The sequence below is a fragment of the Alligator sinensis genome, unplaced genomic scaffold, assembly GCF_000455745.1.
Source record: "Alligator sinensis unplaced genomic scaffold, ASM45574v1 scaffold933_1, whole genome shotgun sequence".
NCBI classification, from domain to species: Eukaryota; Metazoa; Chordata; order Crocodylia; family Alligatoridae; genus Alligator; species Alligator sinensis.
Window position 1 is genome coordinate 717,825 of NW_005842542.1, and position 21,249 is coordinate 739,073.

Here is a 21,249-nt window from a genome sequence, read left to right on the forward strand (position 1 = left end):
TGAGAAGTGAATTTTGGAACTCTTCTCAGGAGACCAGTACCAGTCACACAAATGTTAATCACACCCCTCTGAGAATTTTAATTAAATATGATGGGGAGACATTTTCAGAAGTATCTGAGGGAGTTAGACACCCAGCTCCTTTTGAAAAATCCCTTTCATTGACTCTACCCTATGTCAGTCTGATAATTAAAGTACCCACGAACAGGTCTTGATGTTGTAGGTAATAATAGGCTAGAAGATGCTGCTAGAGTAAACTGTGTCAGAAATTCAGTAAATTCGAGAGGACCCCAAATAGGTGGTGGCAATTCTGATTGTACTGGGCTCTGTTAGAGCTGTTACAATCTACATTGTCAATAAACTACAGATTGCATTAGTGTTCCAGATTCAAAGACCCTGATACAATTTCAATTAAAATTTTGTTTGGTTTTGTTTGCTTTTAAATGAAACAACTGGATATTGTTCCCTCTGGGTCCAGTGAACATGTGATTAGCTGTGCTGTAATATACATCTAATTCTGCAGAGGAATAAAATAAGGAATGAAAATATTCCTCCCTTCAGTGTGATGCCTCTTGAGAATTCAGCTGAAACTCTGACTAGGTCACGGTCTTCCTTCTGCTTCTTCGTTCTTTATCTCCTTCTAAATTCTCTTAAACATTCTTTTATGTAGGACTAATTCCTATTTCATATGGCTGTGTGCACAGCCTAAAATATTATCTATTCTTTCCCGTCATCTCTCAGGAGTGGAATATGTTGCCATCTTCTGCTCTAATTTCTTGCTTTAACTCTCTCTTTTCAGTGAGAGCTTCCATACCTGTTCTCTCAGGGGAGAGTTTAAGTTCTTCAACAAGGTAAATGCTTTGAATTTCATCCCGTGAGGGCAGATTTTAGTTCCTTTGTAGAAGATAATGAAAAATCAGCATTTGTACGAACACCAAATAGCACCTGGACCAGGTGTCTTTGGCCTGCATGTACACCAGTGTCTGATACCTTTATGGTATGTACCCTAGGAGCAGAGACATTGTAATTTGGCATAATTCATAATTTGCCTTTAATTAGATCTACCATGCTTGAATATTGATATCTTCTGACAAGTAACTACTGGCATTTCACTCTGGAAATTAAATGGGGTTTCTAAAGGTAATGCCCTTTCGGTCTGTAAATATGTTTTTGAAGCATAAGGTTCTTCAAAGAATTGTATTCCTTTTAGAAAAGAATAATTTCCCGTATTATTTTAAGAATACAAATTTAACTTTACTTTTTTCAAAGATAACCAGGTTAGGGGGGTACAACAAAGTCTCTCTCTTGTAGTCTTCTTTTGGTATGCTGTACAATGGTAAAATATCATTTTTGAGTGTATACTACAAGCTAAGCAGTCTGCAGCTATCCAAACAGGTTATTGCTCTATAATTCTTGACCACTCTACATTTTTTTTAAAACTATTGATTTTTCTTTTTAACATGGACAAAAAGAATTGAGGATTAGAAAAATAAACAGAGAGAGAGCACACTGAAATTAAATTAAAAAATAGCACACATTTTAGTAAGCAAAAGAATGTGATGCTATCCTTCATACAGAAAGGAAATATAAGTACAGAATGTATAGGGTTCTGTAAATGCCAAGAGCATCCCACCTTTTAAATAGTTATACTATTCAAATTATACAAGTAAAGATGGGTGCCTTTAAGGATATATTGGAAAACTTGAGAATTGAGGCAAACACAAGGGCAATGAAGTATAGAGAGAGTAAGAAAATAGATATTAACAGCTGATGACTGGATGTGGGGGCCGAAGAGTACAGCAAGAGAAAGGGACCATTTGTAGTATTTCATTATATGCATTTAAAGCTGCATTAGGACATTCTCCCCCTCTAAAAGGGAATATGAATAATTCTTTTCCTGTAGTCAATTTGGATGCTTCTGGTGATAGGGGTTTTTTTTAGGTTGGTTGAAGACACCTGGATCAGGAATTTATATCTACAAAGCAACTTTGAGACAGTTGTTTTCTACCATCCCAAAACAAACAGGATAAAACATATACGCCTTAAAAGCTAACAGTGGGTTTTCTTTCTGCTTGTCAACTACCCTTAATATTTAAAACATCTGCAATCAAATCATCTCTCTATCTTTCTCAGTTATTTTAAAGCACTGATTTCGGTGATACCTAAATTGGTGGAAAGGCTGAGGGATCTGGGACTCTTCAGTCTGAAAAAGCAAAGACTGAGAGGGAATTTGGTATCAATTTACTGCTACATCAGAGGCATATGTCAAGGGCTCGGTGAACAACTGTTCACCAGGGCACCCTTGGGGGAAAACCAGGAGTAATGGTCACAAACTCCTGGAAGATGGTTAGGAAAAACTTCTTTACAGCTAGGGTATCCAGACTGTAGAAAAAGCTCCCTCCAGAGGTGGTGCAATTGTCTACCCTGGAAATCTTCAAGGGGAGACTGTACGGTCACTTTGCTGGGGTCACCTGACCCCAGTTGTCTTCCCTGCTTGGTTCAGGGGGCTGGACCGGATGATCTTCCGAGGTCACTTCCAGCCTTACAATCTATGAATCTATAAATAAAATATCACATAGACTTATTTTGTCTATATCCAAATCCTAAATGGTATAAAGGTTTGCTTCCTGAACAAGGACATACCTACTTCAGAGAACCCATATTAATTATTTTCAAGGCATATTGAGCAGATTTTATTTTCAACAACACCAAGGGGACTAAACAATGGTGGGATATTACTACTCTCTAACATCTGACTTAGTTTTATGGTTTTTATAGTTCTGCTGGAAGAATTTCAGAGGCAGGGAAGGCTTAGGAATTCTCTTCTAGGAATTTCCTGCTCTTAGATATTAAGGCTTAGGTTTTCTCTTCTAGGAATTTCCTGCTCTTAGATATGCCGAAGAATAGTAGGCTTTACTGTACTAGTCTATTCTGAGGTCTTGCAGACTTGCTGCACATGCTCATTTAAGCTCTTTTTGTTCCATCATGGATATATTAGAATTAATACATCCGTTTTCCATTAAAATATGTATATCAAGTCACAGTTTTGCTGAGATGGCTCCATTTTTGAATATGCGTTGGTAAGCTCTTCAGACACGTTTGCTGGAAAAACAACTGTGTCTAATGTTTCCAGTCAGAAGGGCATGCCTGGCTGGTTTAGTTTTGAGGCAGATAATGTTTGAGTGCATATATTTTAATACTGGAGAAAATAACTTTTCAGATTCAGCTTGATTTCTTTATAGCACAGATAAGTCATTATTCTAAAACTGTAATTATAATGATTGGCAGTTGTTAACATTAACACTAGCAATTCAAACAGTCAAGATACCAGTTCAGTTGCCATCTTCAGTCACATTGCTTTATTTAACCCACTCAAGTTAGTTGTGCCAAGGGAACAAATGAGGGGACCCAGAAAGTGGGGTGAATTCAGCCTGTTTTCTGCTTCATCACCCAGCTCTCTCTCTTGCCCAGATCCTTTGAGATCAATTTCTTCTCTTCAGTTTTTCTATCTTACCTTGTGAATTGTCTTGAATGGAGAAGTGTTTTCACTTCTTGTGAAAAAGTAGGATATTATTTTCAGGTAGGACTGCCTGGAAATTGCATGGGAACAATAGCCATTTCTGAAAATAAACCAAGACCCTATCATCTCTCTCCACCAATATTGTAGTATTGATGTTATTCCATGCCAAAATTAGAATTGAATACCATGACTACTCAGATGAACCTCTCTCTCTTACTTATCCTGTCTCTTATGTCACCTCAATGTTATGTTAACTACCCTTCAGCAGCTCTTCAGAGCGCAACTTTTTTCAAGTAGAGTTTTTCAATTGTTTGTCACCACTTCTAATCACTGAGTCCAAAACTTTTCAAATGTCAAAAGAGACATATCAGAAGAAACAAATAGAAAGATCGTGGAATCTCTGTTTCCCACAAGAATAGTAGTGATAGGTCCATGTTAATGTTCTGAGTAACCTATTTCTATTTGTGTTTAAAAGATCCATACTGACATAAACAAAAGCATTTTTAAAGGGAATTGGTAATTTAATTTAAAATAGTCTAGCATAAGTTTAGGTGATTATCAAAATATGTGTCTTTGGTGGCTTATGCAAAGCTAGTTTCTGGTTTATTCTAATTCGTGCAGAGTACAACGTGACAAACTCGATTACCACAGTTGTACTGTTTACACACTGATGTGTTTGTCAGTTGAAGCCAAGGAGAGACCTGACATGGAATTTGAAATCTCTTGCTCCAAGGGATAATCCCTCCAAATTGGGATTGTTGTATGTTGATAGGGTGACATTGAATGTGTGCACTAACTATGCAGTGTCTGTTCGGTGGATAAATGATGCGTTCTGGGTTTGTTGTTATCCAGCTTTCAGAAGCCCTAAAATTCACAAGAAGAATGTCAAAGGGCATGTCTACACATACCAATTTAAGGTGCTTTAGCCCAATTTAAAGCACCACATTAAAGGTAAGTGTCTAGATGTGCACACCTTTAATGTGCCTTAAAAATGGCAATTTTAGGCTATTTGTGCCTAAATTTGATACCTGCAAGAGCAGGTATCAAATTTAAGTGCAAGTAGCTAGAGTGCATTAATGCATGTATAGACACATTAAGGTGCATTAACACTGTGTATGGACTGACTTGGGACTAACATTAGTCCCACGTCAGTCTGTGCACATGGCGTTAATGCGCTTTAACATGTCCACGTGTAGATGTGAACCTAAATCACCTTAATGTGCATTAAATTTAGACATGCCTAAATGCACATGTAAACATGCCCAAAGAGTGCAACTGTTGGTGTTAATACATTTTTAAAGGTTTAGATAGAGAGTTGAGCTGAAACACAGTCCTCATTAATTAGTGAATTCATTGGGGAAAGTTTTTAGCTAGCAGTGGACACGTCTACATGTGATATAAGTGTGATGCAATAAACTCCAATGCAGTTTGTGCCAGACTTTATTGCTCCCATATGTCACGTTTACATGTGCGCCCAGGACCACAGCACATTGAGCCAAGTTGGAGTAGTGCCAGATGGCAGGAGCCTCAGGGGGTCAGCCTTCTAGCCCAAGGCTGCTCTGACCTGGCTCAGTGTGTTACGGAGAGGCTGGCTGGGGCATGAGGGTGCTCCAGTGCAGGGTTAGCCAGCAGGCAGTCCCTGCACTGAAGTGCCCCTGCCAGCCCTGTCAGTGTCTACACATGTGCTATGGTGCACTAAATAACACTGTTACAAATAAACACAAGTACTACCTTATGGCAGTGTTTGTTAGTTTACTGTGCCCTAATAGGGCTGCATGTGTAGGCACTGAGACTTTACTGAGGAGCTAATTAGTCAGCTTGGCAGTAAATGTCTTGTGTAAACATGAAGTAAGTCTAAACCAATAAAGAAGATTTAGACAGCTTCAGAGTTTGGGAAGGTCCCTTTTGAAAGTGAGCTGTGATTTTTGGTAAGTTTTTCACTGGTGTGTGCATATGAATGTATGAGCATGCATGTATGTATCTGTGCCCTCGTGCTTGTGTTCTGAGATGGACTCCTAGAAAGCAGTGCTTCAGACATCAGCCTCATTTTTATTTGCAGTCTTTACAGAGAGGGGTCCTTGGGAATACCTTCTTGAGCCAGCTGATGGTCTATAACCAATCCAAACTATTTCTCTATTGGCTGGCTATGTTAGTTTACAGCTGGTGGCATATTGCCTTTTTGCCATAATCATATTTTCTGTCCTGGTCCACATTTTAACCAAACACATTGGTTTGTATACCAGGTGGGTATACAAACACATATACAAACTACATAAAATAATACCATACTGCGTTTGTTAATCTCCATCTCCAACCTGTTGCTGTTGATAAGATGTGAAATAGCAAAGAAGCTATTGGTAACAACTGGTCTTTCTTTCCTGGGCCTACTGGCCCATTGCCTACTGGCAGTGTTCAAAAACATTGGTTCTCATATGCTGGGGGCGAGGTAACAAGCTTTAACTTATTATTGATGCACCAGAAACTTGAATGGGCTTGATGAGAGGGATTCAACAAAAAACAGTGTAAATGTAAACATTTAAAACAGAAAATTAATTGCTTTAATTAACTAGAAAGTGGGATTCCTGCCTTGGGTTTATCACTCCTGATGACTTGCATTCTCAATCATGCAGCTGCTAGCTGAGAATATGGTCTTTTTGACCATGGCTTAACTCATTTTGGGGCCATGCACTACAGCTGTAGAGCTGGAGTGTTCGTGGTATAGTGTGACAAAGGATGACTGCCAGGATGTAATTGTTACCTCCCAATAAATTTTATGCAATGAAGATATTGCATTATTAGACTGCACATGAATTATCGCTCTAGCTCAGTGAACTTCAACCTTTTAGAGTGTCATGCTGGGTGCTTATGACCTGGGTGCATCACTGGCCACTACTCCCCTCCAGTAGGAAAGTGGGAAGAGACAGTGAGTGAGTAGGGAGGGAGTTGTCTGCCAATGTAAGAGAAGGAGAGAGAGAAATGGGGGTACAGAAAGAAGAAGGTGGTAGAACAGAGAGGTGTCCAGAGGGGATCACTGGTGTGGTGAAGGCCAGGAAAGTGATCATGCTGAGCCTAACTGCTTGCTGCTGATCTTCCATGCAGTAGGCTGGATCTAGTCGGTCAATTTGGGGCCACAGGTTGAGCGCTGCTCTTCTAGTTTGTGTTCATTTGCAGTGATTGACCCTCCATGTTAGGCATGCAGTCCTGAATTCATGTTTTGCATAATTTCTGCAGCTATACCAAAATTTTAGCATTGACATTGTATTACCATTTAACTTGGAATTCTAATGTCACCTGCATTTTAATTTCTATAACTTATTCCTTGGATTCCTTTCTCTTGAACTACCAAAGTACACACCACTGTCAGTCTGAGAATGAGCCCCATTTTCCTTGTTTGAATAAATGGCTCATGTAATTGCTTCTTCACACTATCTCCTGGTTTCTGCAGCTAAGCCTCATTAATATGACACTGTGATGCAGAAAATGCACAACAGACTACGTATGGAAGCCATTTCTCATGGTAATAATGGATTTCCAAGATTTCTATACAAAATATATTTTTTTCTTTGTCCTTCATTATCTCAAGTTGTAATTGGTGTTTCCATTGCATTTTGAGTTTTATTGGAGCATGGTAATATTTTTTCTTTACAAAGTTGAACTTTTTTTCTGAAAGCAGACAGATTTCCTTTACCTGCACAGGTATATCTAGCAGTGCATAAACTGTTATGAATAACTTGATTATGTGGGAGAATGTTATGTACTCCACATTGAAACCCTCATCTAGACGCCATTTGATATTTTGGCCTTGAGATTAAAGCCTGCTGTAAATCGGATATTAATTACAACTTGCTTTATCCAAGTTTGGTACCTAGTTTGGGATATACAAGCTAAGAGGGAGTAAGAAGGAGAAATTTTAAGCACATAACCATCAGTTTTCATAATTGCATTTGCTTTATGCTACAGTACAGTTTTCTCTAATCTCTTTTTGGTTATTAAACAGAAAAAGACCTATCAGTGCATCAAGTGCCAGATGACCTTTGAGAATGAAAGAGAGATACAAATCCATGTCGCTAACCATATGATTGGTAAGAAATTATTTAAACCAGGCTACTCATGGACTACTTGTTTCTTGTTTCTCTTTTAAATTCACTATTTTAATCGATTGTTAATATTCATGCTGTTACATTTTTTTTTAACGTTCAAGGCAAATTATTTAGATGTAATGGCTCTTCACTTCAAAGCTTTTTAAATGTGTGGTTACAGAAGTGTTATAGCTGAGCTTTTTCCCACCCTTTTGAATCCTCTTGTACCATTTTCACTTATATTAAAATCAAACTTTTGACAATGTCTTCCATTTTATAGAATAAATTTCCCTCAATCTGTGTAAAAAGTACTTGCCAGTTGTCAACCACTTAGGAGCAATTATGATTCAATTTTGCATGTCATGACATTGAATAGATTTAACTGCTCACATTTTCCCAGCTATATGTAGTGAATTCCTGAGGCACATTGTCAAAACAAAATGCTTAAAAAGTTATTTCAGTGCTTTCCTTTTTTCAAGCTGTTCTGGACTTTAGAAAGTTCAACTTTTCAGATGTTCAGTTTTTTTAAAAAAGCAATGCCTTGCTGCTTTCTAGCACAGTTCTAGCATAACAATCTGCAGTAAAGTGTTATTGTAATCTGAAGGGTTGTATTTCTGTTGCAGCTGTATGATTGCTTTTCTCACAAATGCAAGGAACTATTTTTCCTATCTGTACAGATGTTATAAATAGATGTGATGGCCCAAGAGGTCAGTTTATTTTGATGCATAGACCACAGAGGAGTTTCTTACACATGTCATTCTAGGCATATGTTGTATGAGATCCTTTAAGGGCCCTACAGTGCACTTCACATGTGTCATATGTTCATATGCAGCATTTATCTCTGAAAAACATGGATCTTCTTAGTTTAATGGTTGTCCTTGAACATTTTTACATTTAGGAAACTGTTCTCTTATATATAGCTGCATAATACTTTTATTATCTTTAAATTGATGTATGCACAAATATCAAAGGGAGAATTATAGACTAACACAAAGACTTTAAAAAGTCTCTGTAAATGAAGAACATACAGTCAGTCAAATGGTTACCATAGTAGTGCTAAGCAGGTGTTTCACGTCAATGTCAAGTAGGTTTAGATGAAGATATCTAAAAATATTTGCTTTTTTAGCAGGTGTTAATATAATCTCTTGTTTGCAGGCTTGGAGGGTGAGATCCTTGTTAATTGAACCATAGTTATTTCAAAGTTTCCCCAGCCCTATTAAGAAACTTGAAAGAGAGAAGTATCTTTAGGCAAGCTGATATGAGCCTTTAACTTAAGCTGTGAAACAGAGCTGGGTAATCAGTGATCTGTAACTAAGTAGTTTGTGAGATTTTGATATTAATATCCTGTTTGATCACAGACACAAATTATTTTGTCCCTTTGGAAGTAAGTCACTTCCTTTAAAGGTGTGTGTGTGTGTGTGTGTGTGTGTGTGCATACATACACGAACTTCATATATTAATTATTGAATCACTAGGTACCCGCTGTTTGCAGTTATACCAGATAATATATAAGATAAAGTGGCAATTCCTATACCAGAAACATTGGGAACCATGGTTGTAGTAGAAGACTACTGAGAGCTCAGGAAAATGTGGTGTCTCCTTTTGTGAAAATTGCAAGTGTTAGTTCCCCAGAGTTTTAAACATATGTAGGTTACAATGCAAAATTCAGAAACCTGTAGAGAATAATAGGTGGATGATGCCTCCATTATGGATAGTGGATTTATCTTGTGACAAGCGCTAGATCATGCCAAGATGCGATTTTTTTACCTGAATGGATCACATCCTTGAGAAAATCATGGACTTGGAGAAATGACATTTATTAACTTTCTTTACATGAGGTTTTTAGGACATCACAAGGGCAACTCTGGGAAATCAAGCTTCTTCTCTTGACCTGTAGACTCTGAACAACCCCATGGGAGTCTGATCCTATCTTCCCGAGGAGGCATGGCTGCCTTAGGTAGTGTGCTGTCAATGAGTTCCCCCCCCCTGGCATTTTGCATTTTGCTGAATGATAATAAGATAAGGAATTGCAGGTCATTAGCCAATAACTCCTGGTTTTCAGTGCCAGTTGTGTATTGGAGTAGCTGCTCTTCTGATCTGCTTCTAAACCCTAAAACCCAAAGCCAAGTAGCCCTACTATTGCAATTAATTTTTTTTACTTCTAGATGCCACAGATCTAGAAGTAAACAAAAGTAGGCATATTTCTCTTCATGAGTAAGAATGCCTTACTTTCTTATAAGTAATGCATGTGAGAGTTTCATTTCTTCAACACTGATCCAAATTGGCTGTGTCAGAAAATAGCTTGTGTCTGATAGCTGTTCAGAAGCCTACGAGAACCATGTTGGAGATTTTTTGGAAATCCTAGGGGACCCAAATCCATATGGCAAAAACCACCAGCATGATTGTTTAGTCTAGTTTGAGGACTTTAAATCAGTGTTGAGAGTTAGCTAACAGTCAGGACTGAGGCATACTAGTGCAGCAGTATGTCAGGGAAGCTTGTACTGCTGCTCACTTCACTGCATCTGTTCAATGGCTTAATCATCAGATTTGTCAGTCCAACACCTTTCAGCGACACTAATTTTCTTTCCTTTTGCACCCGAGCACACACCAAATAAATGCATGAAAAATGGCTTCCTACAAGCAGCTAAGCAAAGGTGTTCTTTTGCAAATAGCTGTCAACAGTGTGATTCTTACTTTGAGACATGACATCTCTGAAATATCTGCATCTGTAGAATGATTTAAGAATTATGTTATGTTTTACATCCTAGTTTTAAACAGTGCCAAATATTGCATCCAGTTGACTTGGCTGCACGTCTCTCCTCAACCTTTTGGCTGTACAGTCTGGAGTTAGAGGCCCTTCTTGTAATGCACTGGGGAAGATATTTTAGAGTAGGATGCAGGGAATTTTCAATGCTACTCCTACACAGTTTTGAAAAATTACTATTCTGCACTCTAGCACTTCATCTTTTGTAGACAAACACAGAAGTATATTGGGTCCTATACAGAGACCCTAGAGATTGAACAGATTAGACGCGTCCCTGGAGGAGGTAGAAGGTGAGTGGTTTGCTTTATTTTAACTGGGGCCTGTAGGAAAGCTTTTAGTAGTGAAAGAGGCCTATTTAGTCATGGTTACTCAGGAAGGAATCTGTTTAGCAGTGTTTTCAGCCAGGCTTTTTGGGGTGGAATTTTTAGAGAACAGAAGGTCTTTGAAACACTCCACTGATTGGGGATCCTTTGAAATGTTTTCATCGACAAGGAAGGGGATCCTTCTTTGAAACATGTGCAGGCATTGGGGAGTCCACCCAGGAGTATATCAAAAACTTTCAGTAGTTCTTGCTGCCTCTGTACTGCTTACCTCCTATTGTGCTGACCTGACAATGTTTAAAGTGTTTCCCCCTTATCCCCCACCGACCATTGCCTGTGATGTTCAGTCTCTGCTAGATGCCTGGGAGGATGGGCATGCTCAGCCTCTGGCTCTATGGGGGGGGAGGAAGTGAACAGCCATGTCAGCAGCAGAAATCACAAAAGCCTCTTAATAGATCTTTCTCCTGTGGTTGAGGGAGCAATGGGGCACTTGAATAATCAATAATTTGGCCTCTCATAAATCCTTGCCTCATGTTCATGACAAAATATTCCACCTCCTGGAGTTTTATGGTATGTTCTATTTAAGTAGTTTTAAATGTCACTTCATTTTGTCTTATAAATTAATATAAACATTTCAAACATACCATACATAGAGGAGGACACACTTGGAGAAGTGTCAAACAACTGTAGCGCTCCGCACCTCTGTGGGTTTCTCCCAGCGTATTCATTCATTTGATTTTTGCTACTTTGTGACGAAGAGTGTTCAGCCAACGCAGTGGGCACCATTAGCAATCTTTTTCAATGCATCCTCATGAATATACAGACCTATCAGGGTATTCCAGTGACATAAAAGATCTAGATTAACACTAATCAATTTATACCACAGGAATGGATGTAGCAGAACTTCGAACTTCTTTCTGTTTGATTTAGGTCAGGGGTCTTTTCCATTTAATGTTCAAGAATTTTTTCCCCAGTGCTTTCAAGAAAAAAAATAACTAACTGTCTTCACCCTTCTCTGTGAGACAGTCTCCTGGCAGACATGCACTAATACTGGAATGAATTTATGAAAACTCCAGTATCCTCTTCCCGAGTCTGTCTAGTATCTGAATATGTGGGCTTCAAAGCTTCTCCCTATACATGCTATCCATGTCAGCCACTTCACAGCTGAGTGTTCGTACTATTTCTCTTTGTACATATGAGGTGGTGACCTGGAGTGTGTTCTAATGGTGTTGTTGAATTCGGTAAAAGGATCTGAAACACTTGAATAACCTTTACATATACAATAAGATGCCTATATAGTTATCAGAAATAAGAGCAAATAATTCAATGAACTTCAGAGACCAAACCCAAAGAAACTGGATAATAAATAGAAAAAGATAGCAGCTCAGAAAACTGTTTTCACTTGAAGAAGTTATTAATTGTGAGATAAATGTATCACAGAGATAACATCAATAGGGAGGGGAAAGGATTTGAAAGAGTGCTGTCAAAAGTGAAACATGAGTAACCTAATCAAAATTATGTATCTAACCACCTTCTGGAGCATGAAACTCCTTATTTAATATTCTGGCTAACAGTTTGATCTTTCATTTTATTTAGCAGATCGTGGTTTTCCTAGATACAACTAAAACATAATTGTCTGGCCCATGTGCTATATGTATTTAAATCTTGGGATTCTGTAATGTTGTCCATCACTCCAGTATCTGAATGAATATATTCTTTGTTAATATTAAATGGATGTAGCTGCAGATCTGCAGCATTTATAAAGCTGAAATTATTGGCCTTGGAATCTCCCTTTAGGTTAGAAAGGTATTTGGACAGTTAGGACTTGACTCTGAAAAGTACTGTGAGCTCTCAAATCTCATCAACTTGTGATTTGAGGATGGGTAAGACATCTCAGGATTGGACTCTTAATTAAATATTCTTTATTTTATACTAAATAGTAGGGCTGTGTGAAGCTTTGGTCACCAATTTGATTCGGAGGAGACTCAGCCCAATTCGGCGGCCAAGTCTTCGAATCCAAATCAAATCAGGAGACCCATTAATCTCTCTGAAGTGAATCGGAAGTCTCCAATTCTATTTGGAGAGATTCAGAGAGATTTGACGATTCGGATATAGATACAGCTTTATATGTGTTTTTTTTTCCTACATACCACAAGGTACCAGGCATGGCTCATAAACGCTAACATGGTGGGGCGGATGGAGCATGCCACAGGAGTGTGTGGGGGGGCCCTGTGTACTCAGCGGTGGACCAGAAGTGGACCAGAAATACTTCCGGTCCACTTCCAGATCCGCCGTGGAGCGCATGGGGGAACCTGTCCCCCGGTTCAGTGACTGGTGCCTCCTGGGTCTGGGGAAGCACCCGGGGTCCCCCCATGGCCAATTGCCGAGAAGGGGGTCCCCCAAGTGCACTTGGCGGCAGACCCAGAAGTAGACTGGAAGTACTTCCAGTCCACTTCTGGGTCCACCACTGAGCACGTGGGGGGCCCCCCCCACTCCTGTGGGATGCTCCGTGCACCCCTCCATCTCAGCATTCATGATCCACACCTGGTACCTCGAGGTATGTAGAAAAAACATATAAAGCTGTGTCTATGGCCGAATCGCTGATTCTCTGAATCAGCATTGAATCTTCAGATTCAGATTCAGCTGAATCAAATTAGGACAATGATTTGAATCAGTGAATCGGATTGCTGTCCCCCGAATTGGGCTGAATCCAAATCCAAATCGAATACTGCCAGCTTTGCACACCCCTGCTAAATAGTGCTAGCTAATGTGTACTAAAGGGAAGGCACTGATCATTGTAAAGTGTGTGGTTTTCCGTGTACACTCTTTGTTAAAACATATTACTTGAGTTTCCCTTTACTTACATTTCCAGAATTTTAAAAGGTTTTGCTTTGTAAAGAAATTCTTCCCCATTTAGGTAATCTGCTCACAATGTGTCCAGTGACAAAATTCTGATTCTTTAAGGAAACCCTTAGCATGTATATTAGCTAAGAAGTATATGTGGCAGCAATGATGATGACATTGTGAACTACTATCTTGGTAAATAGCTTTTGGACCTTAAGGCAAATAAAAATGTGCCAGATTTGTTTTTAAAGCATTAAATGCAAATTATCAACAAAAACATATTTCTGGACTCAACAGTTGAATGTGTGAATTAATTATGGACGCATTAAGAACTCGTATATATAAAACTTTCATATTTTTAAAGCCTATTTCAAGTAGCTGCTCTTTTAATTCACAATGGAAAGTGCAACAGCCTATTTGTTAAAGTAATATTTGCTTTCTGCGTCTAATTCTTTGTGGATTTTTTAACTGAAAAAGGTACTGGAATCACATTTTATGATAGCTGTCTTCTATATAAGACCTGCTTGAGGAAGAAAACCCCAGTATGTTTACTATGGAAATGTAAACCTCTACTGCCGCGTGTAAAGCCCTGGATCTGTATGGAATCCTGCTCACATCAGTAAAGCTGTATGCACTTGCAGGATTCTGTCTGCATAGCGTTCACTGCAGGAGTGGGACCTTACAATGCAAAGTGTGTTATATCTATAAATCTAAATGTAATTGTATCCAATTTAAATCCCCTGATTTGTGATTTACAGTAATTATCTTCTAATGTTAATAATTTATGCAGGCAGTTAAATGACACTATGATGGGCGGGGTACATATACATAGGTTTTGCAGGTACTGCTCCATATGTCCCGTTTTGGTGACTGAACAATTAAATGTATAGTCTTATTGAAGGCCAGGTCCTGTTCCTTTTGTAGTCAATGGAAAAACTCCTTTTGATTTTATCAGGCAAAGTGTACTGAACCCTAGTAGAATCCCCTGTTTAGTTGGTTTCCTATTTTAAAACTGGCTCCATAAATTTATATTTGAACCCTCCCTTCCTTTTTGACTCTTGTAAAATTTGTTGTCTGAAATATTAATAACTTTGTCACCCAGACATACAGTGTAGATGTCATTCCATGCAATGTTTATCTATGCATATTTGTTCATACAAATAACTCCATTTCATGAAAATTTATTTTATTTTGCTTGTTTATCTACCAGGAAAGAAATGGCAATTCCTTTAATATATTCATTCACATTTTCCTTTTGCATTTTTCATTTCATTTACAACTTGGGTAATAGTAGTTCAGTTTTCACTGACATTTTTATAGCTGCTATGACAACATTCCTGTTTTGCATGATACATGCATAATCGGCTGTGATCACAGTTTTACATTGCTTTCATTCTTTCCTAACTGTGTTAAGATTCCTTACAGCCCTCCAACCCAATTTTCATATGCAGTTGTGATTACACCTGTTTAAACATTTTCTTGGTAGTTTCATATTTATTCATAAAGGGGAGCAGTTGATAAAACACCTTTTCTGTAATCAGTCTGAGTTTTAAAAGTGTGATGTTTCTTCAAAGTTATCATTAGCAAGCATCTCAATCAATTCACAGCCTTTCAACATCTGTTAGCTAGTGTGGCAAAAATGACAGTTTCCAGTAAACTCTGGTCTGTATAAGCTGTGATTTTTTTTGATACTATAACTTGTTTTTCATGTTAATGACATTATTAACTTGGAAAATTATTGCACTTAAAAATAGCTTTATTTAACAGCCTGCAGAGATACTTTCTGCCTGTTTCTCAGATAGTTTGTACAAGTGTGCACACATCTGTTTGAATATAAGTGTACACATTTATCACACAGCCTCTCTTCACCAATCTTGAAGCTTGAAAAGAAGGTAAGTTTTTACCAGATGGGAGTTCTATCTCCAGATGGCAAAATGATTCCACTCCTTTCAAGGAAAGAGGTTAGCACCTCAGTTTCTCATCAGACTGTTCTGCATCCCATTTTAAAAACAAAGAAAGAGAATCTTCCTGTAAAGTTCCTTCATTTTTAGACTTCCTTTTTTTTAGACCTCTAGAGTGATACTGCAAATAAATCTTCTGTTTTCATATGAATTTGATACGTTTTTTGGAACATTGTACCAATTCTGCATGGTTATAAAAGTGTTTGTGATTCTTTAATACGCCAATTAACAGTTTCCTTTGGAAGTAAGAAGATAATCCCTTTCATCTTTTGCCAAACAAATAGCTTAATTTTTAAGGATCATGTCATGAAAAGCTGCTAGTTAGGTACCAGTTCTATGGTAGCAAGTTCTGTGCTTGTTCTTCAAATATTAGTAAGGAATGGGAGGGAAAGGAGTGATTATTGGTGAAAATTGAAACAGAACTATGCAGGGTTTGGGTGGTCTTTACTTTGGGCAAAGTTATAAAACATCCATGAATCATTTGTTTACCTGTAGGGATGTCTTACCAATGTTCCAGTTTTCACTGTCATTGGAAGTGGGAAAAGAATCTAAATGACAATCGCTTTCTTAATAAAATACATGTAGAACTTTTGTATTTCTAAGCACCCGCACAAGAAGTGCATCTAAGTGGGGGGTGACCAGGGCACTAGCCCTGGATGCCAATTAAGTGAAAGTGCCAAACTGGTGGTCCCCAGAGAGTCTGCACTGCAGGGTTACTGCAACTGGTATGCAGGGAGCCTAGGTTGCAGCAGGTAAGACTTTGCTCCATGCCCCCTTGCTCCCTCCCTCGCAGTCTGCCTAGGGCATAAAAAATCTCACTGTCCCTCTGACCTGCACTAAGGTCAGTGAGAGTCACAGGTGTTCCAGACTTTGGAGCATGAAACCCAAAATGTTATCTTCTTTTCTTCTATGAAAAACCTCTGGGCTTGAAGGTTCAGTATGTTGAAACCTGTCCGACTACCTGACAGGAAAAAAAAAACGTTGCCGACTAGGTAAAAGACCAGGTAAAATGTACCTCCCTTGACTTCAAAGGGATGTAGTTATCTTCAACAAAAGTTGAAACAAAATAATGCTGCAACCTTTTAGGAGACTCTAAATTAGGTAATTAAAACAAGAGGTTGCCCATTTAAAATGGTCATTAGTGAAAGTTTCATTCTGTTACATCATAGCAAACAAGTCAAATCAAGTACAATCTTTCTTTCCTTCCTCGGGGGCTAGAATATTGTTTCTATCCTTCTGCGTATTCAGGGTAGCTTCCTTTTTTACTATAGAGAGAAATTTTCGACAACATGAGACTGGTGCGGAGTATTTTTGAGGTATGGAAAGCCTTTCAATTCTTTTAAAGATTACTGTTGAACAGGTGTGAACAGTTGAATTACTGTGAACAGCTTTTTGTTCACTATTTTCAAGCAAAGAGGACTAGCTTCAACAAATACATGCCATGTGTGCTTGGTTGTTTCCATTTCAGCTTTTTCTAGGAGAAGCTCCTTGTGGGTCAATTTATTAATAATTTTGGCAGCTTTAAGGCCTCTTCAGGGAATTGGGTGATTTTCCATTTGCATGTTTTCTCTTAAGGTCATCCTCCCTATGGAGAAGTTATTCTATACCGAGCTCTACATACTGTTCTAGTTTTAAATTGGTAGTTTCCATTCATTTTAAAGTTCCTTTATTAAAATAATGTATAGTTTTTGTGATTATAGTTTTTAGCTAGGAGGGTTGTAGTGATAGCCTCTGTGTATTTGCATTAGAAGCTTGAGAATGATTTTAGTTTTTAACTGTCAGACTTTCTTAGAGTAACATCAGTTTTTAAATGTCTGACTTAATCAATCCACAGCTCTTTAAGAGATGTTTTTCATCCTCTGAATGTCAGGCAAAACACTGCCTCTTACCTTTAAGGAAATGACACTCTTTTGCCACCCAAAAGCATTCTTTGTCCTATTTTTGGTATCTAGGGAAAGAAAGAAACAATGTTTCCAAATACTTCTTCCTATAGATTGGTGCCTGTACCAGAACAACTTGTGCGGCAAGATTTTGATCTCTTGGTGTTGAATATAGTTTATTCTAAAGCTATTCTCAAGTGGAATGTCTTTTTTTGGAGAATTAAAGAGGTAGCAGCTTGGTCTGGGCTGCATACTTCTGCTACGCACCATAAACTTTTGCAGTGAATGCCCTTAAAATCATAGCATCTGTCAACATCTATTGTCATGTTAAGGTAAGGCTCCATTGACTTTTTTCTACTGTAAATTGCCTTCCTTTATGGTGAAGACTTAATTTCTTTTTCAACTCCTAGACTGGTGAGGAGGGCACGTATGAAAAAAAGAGTAATTACTCGTTGATGATGGTGTTTTCCATAGTCTTCCTCTTCACCAACACACTTTTCCACCTATTTCCATTTTCTTTTGTTTTGTTGAAATTAATCTATGAACTGATGGGGTAAATGAGGTGCTGACCTCATGGGGAGGAGTTGAGTCTTTTTACCTCCTGTTTCCTGTAGGTGCAGCCCAAACACTATACGGTCAGGTGTTACCTTCTTGTGCAGCTCCTGGATTGGTGGAGAGGAGAACTATGAAAGATGTTGTTGCAGGTAGGAAATACAGAATACACTGAACTCTCTAAGTGTATAAACAGTTAAGTACTTTAGTAAATCTTACTGCATATCGAGTTTAACCCTGCATTAGATACACATTCATGTGTTGCCTAACATATTTTGTCATATTCTAATCAATGATCAGAATCAAGCCTTTTGAACCTATTATAGTTTTATAAGGAACCTGCCTTGTGTTGTACTTCCAGGGCAAGATTCTGGACATAGGCTAGGTACAGACATTCAAAAAGCCCAAGGCAGAATCGATCTAAGTTACGTGTTTTTTGTAAGCGGCATAGTTTAGATTGGTAGTGCACAGAACGCACATTCACCCTTTGGCGGGGAGGGGGTTTCCAAATCTTAGACCAGGTTCTGCCATTTTTACATGCGTCTGTGTGCCGAGGTTCTGTTCTATTATGGGTATAGAATGGTTCCTGATCACTTATACTGGTAAAAGTGTAATGTCTGTACCTGGCCCTAGTTAGGCTGGAGCAAATCTGGTGACTTTAGATTCTACTTCAGCATAACTGAGGGTATGCTCCAGTTAGTATGGAGATACCTAAGTAGCTTGAGTGCTGGAAGCAGTCTAGCTTTGGTAGCATATAGCTCTCTGCTACTGGAGCTGGACTGCTTCTGGTACTTGAGCTAGCTTGGATATCTCTATAATCAGTACAGGGTTGCAGTTTGAATGTATAATTTAGTTCAGTGTGTTAAAGGGTCAGCATCAACTAACCATAAGCAGCATATCTTCAGTTTCTTGTACATATCTGTTATCAATATTTTCAGTTATATATTATGGGGTATGGTTGTATGTTTTCTAACTTCATGACTGAGTTGCTGCAGAGTTTTTGATAGTAAGTTGAGTGATGAAACGTCATGCAATAAGTAGTAACTGGATAGTCCTGAATGGAGCTGTGGCCACAAGTCATTGGCTAAAAGTGTGGAAGAGAGATTTAAGGACAAAATCTAATTCTCAAGCTATTTAGAGATTGTGAGAATAAAATATGCAGAGGAACTTTGCTTTAGTGAGTTTAGAGTTTGTGTTCCATATTTATCATTTGCAAAAAAATTAAAATCTCTTAAAAGATATTGATAGGTGTGTCTTCAGTTATAAATATGTCAATGGAGAGATTTTATTTTTGGAGGAATAACACTAATGTGCTAGAATTATAAATTTACACTGATTTAAACATTGTACTTGAACAATTTGAAGTTCAGAAAGCCCCAATGACATATATGGTGAATAGTAGCAAGTTAATTTCTAGAACACTTCAGTTAAAATCTAAAGAGTTATATTAGAAAAACTAGTAAGAAAGCTTTTTAAAAATATAGGAATCTAAATAGGACATTACTAATGAGACTTAGCCCCCCCAAATTTTTTAAAATATGATTTTTAGAAGAAAAAGGCAATTTAGCACTTTTTTGCCATTACCATAATTGACAGAGATATCTTAGCCTGGAGTTTAAACTAGGAAGTTTGAACATTTTTGCTTAAGAATGTTTGTATATCTTACATATCCAGTAGTTTTTTGTTCTTTTGCCTTAACAAATGTGTAATAAAACCACACTAATTACATGTAATCAACTTAATAATACAAAAATGTTTAAAAGATACAGCCCAACGGTTTGAATTGTTAATAGGGAATTGTTAAAATGAAGTATATAGATTATAATAACTCTTAATGCTTCCTTCAAATCTATTATTATTTTTCTTGTCAGTGGTGGAGGTGCTAACATCTATTGTCAAGGCCTTATTGATGACAATTTCCAGATCTTAGCTAACAGGTTATTTGGACCCATTACAGTGTGGGTCCTGTGTATAAGCACTTGGGTCCTGTGTAAAAGCACTGAGCCTCACATGCCAAAAACTTTTTATGAAATTGTTGATGGAAAAAATGTACTGCGCCTACTTTTAAACCAAAATACATGGTTGTTGTTAAGTATTACTGCCAGACTGCTCAATACTGCTAAATTCAGATATTCTGGAGCATATTACAGAAAATGATCATAAACTGCCCACTCTTGAGTGATTTTAATTTTGTGTAACTGTAATCCCTGAAAGGTGAAATGTCCCTGTAAGTTTCACGTGCTTTATACATTCTCGCAATACAGTTCTGGAGGCCAAATTTGAAGCAATACATAATTATGGCTCAGTTACTTTTAGAGTTATAGCTCTCTATGCCTTGGTTATTAACTCTTGAAAGTTAAGATTTTGGTTTTCCCTTTCAGTGGAAATATCCACATAAAACCATTAACTGTAGTGAGCATAATTATATCCCTCTTGCATCTTTACTCTTATTTAAACAGGATTTATTAAGGGAAACCTCGTGAGACACTTGAGAATATGTGTATATATGAATGAAAGGGCTAGTCAAATAGTTTCTCTGTTTTTCTAGGGGGTTAAACTGGGGAAACTGCTGTCATTTGCAGTCTAGGAACATGGCAAAACCACATCATCATACACAACATTTTCTTTGGACAGCAGTATTAAAAACGGCAACACACTGTGAAATCCATTAACAGCAAAACATGTTAAATTCAGCAAAATGCATCTGATGTGGAAGACTGAATAAGAAATTATAGTTTGAGTTTCAGTAGTTGGTTATCAGAGTGTATCTTGAATGAGCAAAAATTGTACTGTTTTGCAGGTCTACTTTTTAATGAATATAAAACCTCCTTTTGTCCAGGTCCAAGAGCTTGCAGGTGCAGTTTGCCATGCCTCTAGTAAAAGTGAATACTGTGCATTCAGTTTTAAAACCAGTGCACATCTATAAATCTATAAGTCTTAAGGGAACACTTGCATTCTGTGAGTGAAACAATCAGGGAGAGCCTGATACTGCCATTTTTACTCACAAATGCAGTCCCATTTGCAGTCAGTAAAATTGCCTGCCTGGTTGAGAACCATCAGTGTGAGTGAATATTGCAAATTCCAGGGTTAGAATTCAGTCAGGTTGGTTTTCCCCCACATACACCTTGATCCTGGAGACCCTTACTACTGTGTGTGGTTCGTTAGATTTTGGTAGGATTCTCACAGCAGCAAGTCACCTCTGAGCTAAAAGAGCAAATTGCAATTTTTTTTAAACCCTTCAAAATATATAGTGTTCCCATTGATGTTTGTTTAGGGTAACTAAGAAATGTGATTCATCAGGATGGGTTTCCATTGATGAAATGGATAGGGAA

General features: G+C 38.0%; 1 protein-coding gene across 7 annotated transcripts in view; it reads left to right on the forward strand.

Moving 5' to 3' along the window:
• ZNF423 (zinc finger protein 423) overlaps positions 1 to 21,249 on the forward strand; it is a 275,029-nt gene that overhangs the window by 157,915 nt on the left and 95,865 nt on the right. For 4 of the 7 annotated variants that reach the window (XM_025213622.1, XM_025213625.1, XM_025213621.1 and 1 more), the window contains 2 exons: positions 7,515 to 7,599; positions 17,980 to 18,069. In XM_025213622.1, coding sequence (XP_025069407.1) covers positions 7,515 to 7,599; positions 17,980 to 18,069 — 175 coding nt within the window. Of the gene's footprint in view, positions 1 to 796; positions 821 to 7,514; positions 7,600 to 17,979; positions 18,070 to 21,249 lie in introns of those variants that run through there. The other 3 variants (XM_025213623.1, XM_006031965.3, XM_025213626.1) reach the window with 2 other exon arrangements.